General features: G+C 47.9%; 1 protein-coding gene across 3 annotated transcripts in view; it reads right to left on the minus strand.

The window, feature by feature from the left end:
* Window positions 1-12,456, minus strand: part of Slc2a9 (solute carrier family 2 member 9) — a 153,949-nt gene that overhangs the window by 27,144 nt on the left and 114,349 nt on the right. For all 3 annotated transcript variants that reach the window (XM_059275800.1, XM_059275801.1, XM_059275803.1), the window contains 2 exons: window positions 11,089-11,190; window positions 9,229-9,304 (listed from right to left, as the gene is read on the minus strand). In XM_059275800.1, coding sequence (XP_059131783.1) covers window positions 9,229-9,304; window positions 11,089-11,190 — 178 coding nt within the window. The remainder of the gene's footprint in view (window positions 1-9,228; window positions 9,305-11,088; window positions 11,191-12,456) is intronic.

The raw sequence follows: 12,456 nt of genomic DNA on the forward strand, positions 1-12,456 counted from the left end.
CTGGTCACACCCGCTTCTGCTCTCGGAGAGGGAAATTGAGACCCAAAAACTTAGCTTTGCCTAAGTTCCTGTGGCATCGGACCCAGTTGCAGCAAACTTGTAAGAGTACAGAGCCACGGGGCAGTAAGAGATGGCATCTCTGTGTCTTGGCTGGGAATTAGGGCTCAGGAGTAATCAATGAAGGTTGCAGGGTCAGCTTAAGGTTAATTCACCCAAAGCCAAAGAAGGAAAATGCATTTTGGAAGAAAATGCATTAGTGAAACAAACCAGGTGTAGCATGTAGGTGTCTCTTGGGATGGGAACCTCTGAGGGTCAAACTCTTGTTTTCCAAACCAAGGAATCAAATATGCTAAATGTGTGGACATGCCCCTCTCTAGCAAATCTTGTTGCTTGTTACATGTATAGCTCTGTTTTAAACCACATAGTGCTGCAGAGAAGGGCACATTATGGTGATATTTTATTTGTACTGAAATGTAATTTTATTTGTATGTTAATAAATAGAGTTGCTTGGGGGTCAGAGCTAATAGCAAGCCATATCAGAAGCTGGGTGGTGGTGGTGCACACCTTTAATCCCAATCACATGACAGGTAGATCTCTGTGTGTTCAAGGATACAGCCAGCATGGAGACACACGCCTTTAATCTCAATACCAACCATAGAAGACCTGGAAGTCTGTATAGACAGGCAATGATGAGGAGGTCATGTGGTTGGGTTTACAACCAATGAGAAGGCAGAACAGAAAGTCAATAAAAAGACAGATACACAGGAAGTAGGTCTCTTTCTGAGGGGAAGGACGACAGTAGCAGCGAAGGGTAAGAAAGGTTTTTAGTATCAGCTCTTAGCTACTGCTCTGACCTCTTGGGTTTTTAATTCTGCATTTTGGCTCTGTGTTTCTTATTTAATAAGATTGTTACATCTATAGCACATGAATTCCTATCATGTAGGAACCACGTCCTCTCATCCATGCCTTCTCTCTTCTAGGTAACCTTTGACTACAGAGATGAAATGAACCAGAAGGGATAAATGCAAAATTCAGACAGAACGAGGAACTGCATAAAAACATATAAAATCCCCTGCAACCTCTTCATTCTATTCCACATGATTCTGAACCCTCATAAGAAAGTGAAAGCCAAACGTGCTATATGTTCTGGAAGGTGTTCATCTCTGCCTTTTTGGTAGCTTAATCTTGACTTGTGATGAATGTTCTGGTCAGTGCAATGCTTTGCTTTACCCACCTCTAATGATAGGGGGCATCCCTGGGGATCACAGTCATGTGCTGATGACCAAGACATTCATGGCTATGGCATTGCCCTGTGTTCTCCCCACAGTTTTCTGACTACCAAATATTCTTCAAATTACCCTTTTGAGAGGGGATCACCCAAAGAGGTGTCCACCCATACATTAGCCTGAGCCATCACAGACAAGTTCTGTGACCTCCAACCCTGGGCAGGAAGAGTCTAATCTTGCTTTATCTCATAAGACTGGCAGAAGATGAAGCATGGTTATCCACCTGAAGGATTCAGAGCAATCCCACTACACAAAAAGCTTGCTGACTCTTAGCTCTTACATTGTCACATTCATTATGACCATATCTGGCTGCTGAGTCGGAACACATTTTTCTCATATAGAATGGCCATGTTTTAAAGGTTTCAGCTATATATATGGGCTGAATCATGTCCTCAGAGGATGTGCTGATGTCTACCTCTGCTACCTGTGACAGTGGCCCTGTTTGGAAGAAGGGTCTGTAAAGGCATGGCCAAGTTAAGCTGAGGCCGTGGTCAAGTCATGTGTGGCTGACAACCTGTTGATTGGTGTCCTTATGAGGATAAGGATTAGGAGGCACCATGGACACCTGTCACAGCCAAGGAGCACTGAGTATGGTGGCGGCCAGCATGGGCCATGGCAGGCCAGTGGGAACTTCTTTCCTGCAGGCTTGTGGGGAGTGTGGCCCTGACTACACCCCTATACCTAGGTCTAGGACTTCTATCCCAGCCACCCAGTTTGTGGTAAACTGTTCTGGCAGCCATGGAAATGGATACAATCACTTTGGGCAAGAAGACAATAAGAGTTCTGAAGATAAATAGAACCAAGAGGAGACACTGTGGTATTTTAAAACTAAGAAGCATGGAGGGGTGTTGAAGTAGTGTGTTATGGTTTGTGTCTTGAGTGACTTTTAAAGAGTTCAAGTCTTAAAAGTTTTCATTCTTAATAGCACATGGGAAATTGTGGAAGCTTCAAGGTGGTGCTATGTGGGAGGTTCTCTGGCCATGGAGGGGGTGCCCTTGGCTGGTGATACAATCAGCTTTGCTCTGTTAGGTACTGTCTGTATCACACTGCCTTATTCTAGGACCAATGCACCCAACCTATCACAGACCTGAGGTGGTTTGAATGCAAATGGTTCCCATAGACTCACAGGGGGTGGCATTATTGGAGGCATGGCCTTTTTGGAGGAAGTGTGTCACTAGGGGTGGGCTTTGAGGTTTCAGAAGTTCAAGCCAATCCCAGTATCTCTCTTTCTCTCTTCCTGCTGTCTGCTGTATCAGATGTAGAACTCTCAGCTCCTTCTCCAGCACCATGTCTGCCTGCATGCTGCCATGCTTCCTGCCATGATGATAAATAATGGACTAAACCTCTGAACTGTAAGTCAGCTCCAATTACATGTTTTCCTTTATAAGATATGTTGTGGTCATGGTGTCTCTTCACAGCAATAAAACTTTAAGACAGACCAAAACCTCCCAAACTATGAGCTAAAATGACCCCTTTCTATTTTCTAAGTAGGTTGTCTCAAGTAATCTGTTGAGTAATGACTAATATGGATGGCAAATTACTGTTCAAGTTTAATTGCCAGCTTGACAATCTAGAACCACCTATGAAGAGAGTCTCAACAAGGGGTTATCTAGGATACATTGGCTGTCGGCTTGACTGTCGTGGATTCTCTTGAGTACATTACTTAAGGTGAGAAGACCTGCCCATAGTGGGTCAGTGCCACTCCCTAGACAGACTCACTGCATACTGTGTATGTGTAAAGAGGTGCTGACCACTAATAAACATGAGTGCATTCATTTCCCTCTGCTTTTGACTGTAGATGTGACTACCTGCCTCATGCTCCTGCCTTAACTTCCCTGCGATGATGGACTTTAACTTGTAATTGTAAGCTAAATAAACCTTTCTCATTCATCGTCACTATTGCCAGGATATTTCCCCACAGCAACAGAAACAAGACTAAAACAATGATTTCACTCTGAGCTAGTTTCCTTTTCTTACCCATCTGCCCCCAGTTGTTCCTCTGTCATCGAATTCCCTGATCTGGGTCCCTATGCACTGAGACTATGGCTCACGTACTTCAGTTGGTCACTAGGATGGCCCATATTGCAGAAGCCCATTGACAGGTCTTGACTTCAAGGCACCCAGGGCTTGAAGGGTGACAGCTCCCACAAGGCAGCCACTCTGCATCACGACACGGCCTCCCTCCAGGCTCCAGTCTCACCATGGATTTTTCCACACGTCTGGGTGGTCATGAGGATGGGACAGCTTCCCACTGTGGCTGGTCCTGGGGCCTCTGTCTTGCTGAGTCCTCTAGCCTTGCCCTCAGATCAGAGAGGAGACCATTCACACAATGGTTCTTTAAGTCCATTTGACTGCCCCGCCTTGGGGACCATCTTCTACCAGGCCCTGGAGCAGCTATAACTTCACATTGCTGTCTTAGCATTCACAAGCTGAACTCAGAAGGCTCGTGTCACAGGAACCTGTCTACAAGTCCCTGTGTGGACATGGGCATGAGGCTGGGTTTCCAGTTCTAGAAGGGGCTGCTATTAATAACACATGCCAATGACTCCAGAGGTAAGCCTCACCCTCATTTAAATTCACTGATATGTCCTTGGCAATGACAGCTAATTTTGTATTATGTGGGTTTGTCTTTCAGGAATCATGACCACATACTGGTTTGGTGTCAAGATGTGTCTCAGTTTATGGCTCTAATTATATGAGTGTATATGTACCTACTTTTCTAGCCAATAATTTCTGCTTTGTCATGAAGACTAGAAATTAATTTTCCTGTCACTCTGCTTTAGACATAATTTTCTCACTCCTCAGGGGACAGAGTCACCTGATTTGAATCCCATCTAAATGACTTAGTTCAGTTGTGAGGAGGCCAAAACCATGCATGGGAGTCTATCTGTCTGCCTCTTTCTCTCTTTCCCTCCCTTTCTCTCCTTCTCTCTGCCCCTCTCTTGCTCTCTCTCTCTCTCTCTCTCTCTCTCTCTCTCTCTCTCTCTCTCTCTCTCTCTCTCTCTCTCCTTTATCTCTCATTTGTTCCTACACCTGTTAATTATTCAACAGGTAGGAATGTCTGGGGTCATATCCACACTAGCCACTGTGCAGGAGGAGACTTGTATCTGTTGGCTCATGACCTAGCGGTGGTGGAATCTATTAGCAGGGCCAGAGCTCTTGTTCTGCGTTTTAAACCCCAAGTGAGGTGCTCCAGGCCATGTAGCTGCTGGTTGAATTTGAACCCTGGGTGGATGAAATTCACTTTCATCTGCTGTGTACTACTGTGCCATGTTAGAGGTCAGAGCCCAGACCTGACCAACTGCCAAGATCCTGGAACCAATGTCACAGACACACAGAACGAGAATGGATAATGTATAAACAGTGTTCAAATGAATCTAGAATACTAGCCATGCAGCACCCATTGGTCTTGGCCCCTCCCTCTCCTGGAAACCCCTTGAAAATGGTTACCACCAGGTCTGACTCTCCAAGGGCTTCCTTAGGTCAGAAATAACACCTTCCCACTTCCTTCTCTGTAGATGTGAGGAGGGCATGGCTGGCACTCTGTTTTATCTTTTCTCTTGCCTCTGTCCCCATCTCCTTGCTTTAGATGCTCCTATGGGGTCTGCAAGAACTTGGTTGAGATGTTAGTCCCTCTGTGGAACTCTGAATTGTGTAGTTGGGGGGCTCCTGTATCTGTCCTTCACCCAGTACTCAGGTAATTTCTACCTGCAGGAAAGGCTCCACAGGGCCAAGGCATTATGACAAGTAGACGAAACCTTTTTTCATACCGGACAGGAGTTAAGTGGGCACCTGGTACATCCTATGGGGCCAGCCCCATCATCTGGGGTGCTCATCGCCATCCTAATTCCCACCCTCAAAGACCATCCTCCCTCTGGGTACCTCTGTCCTCTCCACTAAGCCCACATCTCCCTTCCAGGTGTCAGGCTCTCATGACAGCCTTCAGACTGGAAATGAGGTGTAGAGATCGTCCGTTCTTCAAAGTAAGGCTTTCAAGTGCTTTGTTGATGAGATTCTCTAAGCTGCCTTGGGGCTGCGCACACACATAAAATATGTAGAAGGAAACCGCTGTCTTTGTGTTTTCTCTTTCCTTCTGCCTGACTTCAACTCCCTGTCAGGTTTCCTTAAATTGATTGCTCAGGAGAGAAGCTGTCTGGGGGAAACTATTATGTTCCCTCCTGGGAGGGTAATTCCAGCAGGTCCCTGGGTTACTGCCATTTCCTTATGGGGAGGGGATACTGGGGGATCTCAGCCATTTATACCTCACTGTCCTCATTCCTTACTTTCCCAGAGAGTTCCTCCTGGGATGGGCTCTGCCCTGAAGGCTTAGGTAGATGGTGATGCTCTCTCAATCCAGACTTCCCTTAGATAGGTAATCTCCCCGAGGCCATGGGCTGGGCGCTGTCAATGTGAGTTGACTGTGGTCCTAGAACCAGTCCATCTAGTGGCTGAGATCATTGCTTGCTAGAGAGGCATGGCTGCTGAGTGAACACAGGGTTTGGGGGTGAAGGGTCAGGACTGAGAGCTTATCTGTGCTTGTAGGGTGCAGGTGATTTCCCGGGAGGCCTCGTGGACACCCTGGTGGAGCTGAGCCTTTCACACCCTGAGACATGAAAGCTCTCCCATCAATACCAAGTGTTACGGCTTGGGGGATCTGAATTTAAGAGCCAAAGCCGAAGGCCAGTCCCTGACTTCTGAGTAGGGATGATGCCTGAAGCAGGGACTGATGGAAACTACGAAAATCAGCATTCTTCAGAGTCACCTTCAGCTGAGAAGGTCTGTCAGAGGGACATGGGTGACAAAACCCTGTCTTGTGTAGACACATGCAGGGTAGATTTGTGGAGATGGAGGTTAACCTCATCCTGGGAAGAAGAAAGTGGAAGTCCCCCTCCTCGTATCCAGAATTCTTGGTGCAGGCCTCTTTTCCTCTGAGTAATTAAAAAAAAAAAAAAAAGACATGTATGTATGTATGTATGTATGTGTGGGCACGTATGCGGAGGTCAGAGGACAACTGGTGGGGGTTGGTTTTCTCCTTCTACCATGTGGGTCCCAGGGATCTAACCCAGATCCTCAGACTTGGTGGTAAACGCTTTTAGACACTGAGCCATCCAAGTAGTTTTTAACCTTGTAGGTCAATCTCAGAATGAATCTAATTCTACTCAAGTTTTAGCAAACAGTTAATGCTCACCAGCCAGGTATGGATGCAAGTGTTAAGATCATGGTTCTTAGGACAAGACAGAGAAGGTCCACACCCATCATTTCTCAGCTCTGTGATGCAGAAAATCAATCTGAACTGCTTTCTTTCAGTCTATAGATTGAGAATAAGGCTAGTTTGGAAAGAAAGAATTTGGCGGCTCACCTTTAACCCATTTTCTATTCCTGAGATACGATGAGTGAAACCAAAAGGAAAAGAAAATTACCTGGTCATTTCTCTATTCAACATGCCAATCCTACCTCAGGATGGTACTGATGAGCAGGAAGGCAAGAGAGCGTCCTACATGCTCAGCACTGTTTGCAGGAGGCACCTGGTCTAAGATTAGCAGGTAGCTCAGGGATGGCCCACAGGAGAGATCAGGGCGGCTCCTGGTCCTCAGTGGTAGGAGGCATGGAGGTCCTCCTGCTCACAGATGAGCACTAGGGAAACCAGGAATGTTAAACATGCAAGGTTGTCTCTTCAAAGGGAGAGATGTATAACCGGTTTGCTGCCCAGAAGGCTGGGAAGAGAGGTGTTAATAGCCTGGTGACCTCTGCACCATCTGTATGGCCAGACCTCATGGGCTCCCACAGATTCTTATGTTTACCCCAGTCAATCTATAGCTATCTTCTCTCTGTCTGCAGATCCTTATCATGAACTTTGTTTACCATAAGCCTACTTTCTTAGTCAATTTCTATAATCTATAGAACCTGTCTTTATGGAAGTTGTCACTTGTACTTTACAAGAGTTTCAATGTAAGCATGTCTTAAGCTTTGCTGTACACATAGGAGTGTGTTAATTATCACCAAGAAGCTTTTTTTCCAAATTGTGCTGTGCTTAAATATGCCTGAAATAAACGAGCCGGTGTCAGACTCTTGAAGTTTGAACACACACTGGCTACTGAGTCCTGTCGAATGGGACCTCCTCCCTGCCTCATGTGAATCGACACTCTGCTGGTCATGGTGTTTGCAGAGACCCTTTCTGTGTAAGTGACAGGACAACAGTGGACCAAGGTGCACCCTCAGATGGCTGGGGAAAGCTGGGCATCTGTCTTGATGTACTAATTACATTCCCACGGTATTTTTTTTGGGTCGAAACATTTAGAAACAGGGCCTAGCACACAGTCAGCACTCTACAGATGCTGCTGTCCACACCTCAGGTCTCTAGGTGGCGGCAGCATGCACGGGTGTTTCTCCTCCTGACAGTCCGCTGCCCTGCCAGGCAGGTACCTGTCTTAGTTAGGGTTTCTATTACTGTGATAAAACACCATGACCAAAAGCAACTTGGGGAGGGCAGTGTTTGTTTCAGCTTACAAATCTTCAGCTTACAGATCTAAGGTCACACTCCATCACCGAGAGAAGGCAGGGCAGGAACCTGGAGGCAGGGACTCATTCAGGGGCCATGGAGGAGTGCTGCTTCCTGGCTTGCTCCTTATGGCTTGCTTAGTCTGCTTTCTTATAGCACCCAGGACCAGCGGCCCAGGGGAGGTGCCACCCACAGTGGGATGGGCCCTCCCACATCAATTATCAATCAAGAAAATACATCACCACAGGCTTATCCACTGGTCAATGTGGTGGGGGGCAGTTTCTCAATTGAGATTCCCTCTTCCAGAATGACTCTAGTGTATGTCAAGTGGACATGAGTCTAGTCTGCACATCGTCTCCTTTGTCCTTGGGCCATTCTGAAACCCTGCCTTCGTGGTGAGGGTATATGTGCATGTGCTGGTGTGAGTGGCATTTCCATGATCATTTCAAGTCCCCCTCTGCCACCTCATCACAGTTCCCTGGTACTTGGGATGGGGACAAATGCTTTCCATGCAACAATCACAAATAGGAACCAACATGGTGGCTGAAAGTAAGCAGCACTAGATGAGACAGAAGTTTAATTCCATTTGTTTTGCTCGAAATCTAATAGGCAGGTGTCATTTAGACTGATTAATGAGATTCCGGGATCATCTTGCATACCAGGCAATATATGACTGACTGAGCACCAGCCCCACAATTTAGTCTTCATTAACATAGAGAAAAAGCAAAGCAAGGCTATGAACACCCCCTCAGGAAGAGAGGGTGCAACCCTGTTGGATGACGCCCTAAACCTACCTCTCAGCACCAGTCTTAGGGAGGCTCTAGCTGGACACAGCCACAAGGCCAGGAAAATGGCAAGGCCTTCAACAATTCTCCATCTTACAGACAAGGAAACTGAGGCACGAAAAGAACCAACTTTCCCAGTTGATGGCTCCACAGTCAGCAGGCACTGGGCAAGATGGTGGATAGGAGCTGGGTTCCCCTGCTACTGAGTGACAATGGCCTTCCCTAGAGCTGCCAGGAACCCCGAGGGAGTTTACTCTCAAGTTCCTGGAGTGCAGCTGATCAGCAGTGACTCATCCATCCTAGCCACCATCATCAGTGAACTTCCTCAGTACCTGTGCCTTCTCTGAGGCGCAGATGTACCTCGATTATCTTTGATTCCTCACAAGTCGGTCCTAAGGCCGGCACACAGCATCCCAGGTTCGTCATTATTGGGCTCTTGGACATTACCATCGGCAGGCATGTCGGTTAGCATCTATCTGCCCTTTGTGGGCAGCATGAAGGCAGCCCATTGCACTTCAGTAAGGTCTAAAGCTGGAGCACACCCTTTCCCCCATTAGGCTTTGCTTTTTCCTGGGCCTGAAGTTCCCCACCAGTCAAGGAGATATCTGAGCCGCACCCCAGTCCCCCAGGCCAGGCACAACACAAGAGGGTGTCCTACCTGGGCCGCTGCAGAATGAGGCGATGATGGCCAAGATGCACACAATGCTTAGGTAAGGGACCCATGGGGCTTGGTCCTGCAGGAAAAGGACAATGTGAACAGGCAAGGAGCAGCAGGATGTCCAGGGGACCTGCATTTTCCTGACTCCATCTGCATGACAGGCCATTTCATATCCCTGAGCCTCAGTTGCTGCAAATTCCATCAGAGTCATTCTGTCCTCTGATTTCCCAGATGTGGGAAATGAGATGATGCCTACAGAATTCCACAAGCCCCAGTATGCGAGAAGCGGTAAATAAGTGTACATGTAATAGCAATTGAATGCTTTGTTTAAAGCAAAGCATCGGAGACAATGTTCAGGCATTGTTACACTGAAATTTCTCTCAGTTATCATTCTCACTGTGCAAAGCACCATGTTTACACTCCTGCAGTTCCATGAGTGTGGAGGGCTAACTCACTCCTGGAATGTCCAGAGGATCTGCCACTCATCTATAGGCAGATGCTGAGGGAGCTCCGAGGCCCTGTTGTGTGGGACTTAGATTGGGGGGATGCTTGAGGCAGAAGAAAGATAGACCCCAGGGCAGCTTCCACAGCCTCTCTCAGAACCTCAGAGGAACAGTGCAAAGCCACCCAGCTCAGGACCACTCTATGTCTGGATATGGGAAAATGTCAGCTCAGGCAACACACTGTCCCCCAAGGAGGAGCCAGCTCAGCACCACCTCTGAAGGACAGGCTTCTGACATCACCACACCACTCTTGCCTCATTCTGGAACTGTTTGGAACGTTAGCATATCCGGCTGATGACCAAGATGCCCAACTTTCAATGTTAAAATGTATTCCTGAAAATAATACCAAGACTTACCAGCCCAGTAAGTGCTTGATGAATCCAGGTTGCTCCAAGCAGGAGAGGGAGCAGGAGGGAAAGATGTGGGGCTTGTAATAAAGACCCTGGGACCTAATCCCACCTCTGCCATCATCCACCTGTGAAACATTGGTCACTTCTATTTATGATTTGGACTTTCTCTCCATAAAAGGAGGCAGTCTGGGGCTGGAGAGATGGCTCAGCAGTTAAGGGCACTTGCTGCTCTTGCAGAGGATCCAGGTTCAGTTCCCAGCACCCACATGGTGGCTCACAACGATCTTTAACTCCACTCCTAGAGGATCTGACACCCTCTTCTGGGCTCACTGGGCACCAGTCACACATGTGGTGCCCAGACATACATGCAGGGGAAACACCCATATGTGTAAAATAAAATGTTAAGTTTTTGAAAAGACACACTGAATTTTGTAAGGATAGTGGATATAATTGTTCTTCCACATAAACATACATGCACACTCCTGGACCACAAACTCTACATGCTGTTAGTTACTCCTCACAGCATCCCAGGCTACGGGGACAACTTTCCCTTATAGAGCTTGGGCCCAAGAGGAGCCAGCAGAGTGGTAAGTGAAAAAGCCAGGATTCTAGGTCAAGGAATCCAGGTGACAGGGTGGTTACTGAGAAGTCACCTGACAGGCAGTGCCCAGCTTCCCTTGCAAGGAGGGACACCTTAGGGGCATCTAACATAATCCCCCCACTCCAAAGAGAGGTAAACTGAGGCTCAGGGAAGGGAGGCGTCCTGCTCACCGCAACACAGTTCATCTGTGGCAGTGGCAGGGTCAGAAGTCAGGTGTCTTGTCTCCAAGTTCCAGGACCCATGCCCAGTGCCACCCAGGGCTCTGGAAGTGAAGCTCCATGGGAAATACGCCTCACAGGAGGGGTCTGCTGAGAGGCTAAGCCCACAAGCCCAAGGCTCCAAAGGGACAAAGCCAGAACCAGCTCTCTGCTGATTCCCTCGAAGAGGGATACACACAATGTCTCACCTGCAGGGTCAGCGTCACAGTGAGGGTCCCAAAGAAGAGGGCCATCAGCCCGAAGCCACCAATGAGGAGAGGTCTTCGTCCTAGGCGCTCTATGACCAGGCCCTAGTCGGAGAGAGCGATGGAAGTGGGAAACACAGTTATTTCACTTTGAGCCCAGTAACAAGGGACCACGGTCCTGGGAACTGATGGCAGAAGGCCATGGAAGACCTTGGAAGACCCTGAAAGGCCATGGAAGGCTAGTTTCACACAGCGGGTGTGATCCAGGAGGACCACCTTACACAGTTCCTGCAGCTGCAGCTGTGGACGTGTCCTTGGTCTCCTCCCACTGACATTTCTGTCTGTCGCCAAGGTGGGTAAAGGCAATGACCCTAAAATCTAAAGACCATAGGAAAGTGCCGGAGCCAGGCAGGCTTGGGCTGACATCCTGGCTCTACCACTTGGCAGCTGTCTGGACTTCCACTTGTGACTTCAGGTCCTCTGTGACAGGAAGATGAGCACTGTCACCTCTCCTGCCCCATTCCCAAAGGTATCTAAGAGGTTGAATGGGTTAGATAAGACACTCACTGTCTGCTGTTTAGTTAGATGACTTACCCTCCCCCTCCCCACTGTTTCACAAAGAAAGAACATCAAGGATCAGAGAGATGAAATAACCCGGAAGAGGCCACCCAACAGAAAGTAAGAGGGCGGGGAATTGAACCCAGGGTGTTGTCAAGACTCATGATTGAGCTCAGCAGGGAGGGGGTCAGCTGGAGCAAAGGCTTGGAGGTGGGAAGATTCCCATTGAGAGTGCTACCTCCTTTCGCCCTCTTGTGGTCTTCTTCCTAATATCCCCGCCTCCCCAACCCCGGCCACACACACATACACACACACACACACACACACACACACACACACACACACACAATCTCCATGGGAGACTGTAGTATTTGTTTTCTGAATCTGGCTCATTTTATTTGACATAAATATCTAAAGTTCCATCCATTTTCCTACAAATGCCATGATTTCAGTTTTCTTTGTGGCAGAACAATATTCTGTTGTGTGTTTGCACCCCGTTTTCTTTATCCACTCGTCTGTTGGAAGTGTTCCATTTCCTGGCTACTGTGAACAGAGCAGTGGTGGACACGGGTGAGCAGGTGTCTATGGCAGGCTGACTTAGAGTCCTTCGAGGGAAGGGGATTTTCCGTGGGACTGCGAGAGAAAAGGAGACAACAGAATTCCTGTGACAAGAAAGTGAAGGGGGCTGTTCAGAGGGGGTGAGAATCAACAAGAACAAATGACGGGTGAAAATGCCCCATATTGATCGATCGATCAATCAATCAATCAATTAAAATCATCTGCTTCGGGCGAGCGGAAGTGGTGATGCTGTGG

Source organism: Peromyscus eremicus, chromosome 10 (assembly GCF_949786415.1).
Source record: "Peromyscus eremicus chromosome 10, PerEre_H2_v1, whole genome shotgun sequence".
NCBI lineage: Eukaryota > Metazoa > Chordata > Mammalia > Rodentia > Cricetidae > Peromyscus > Peromyscus eremicus.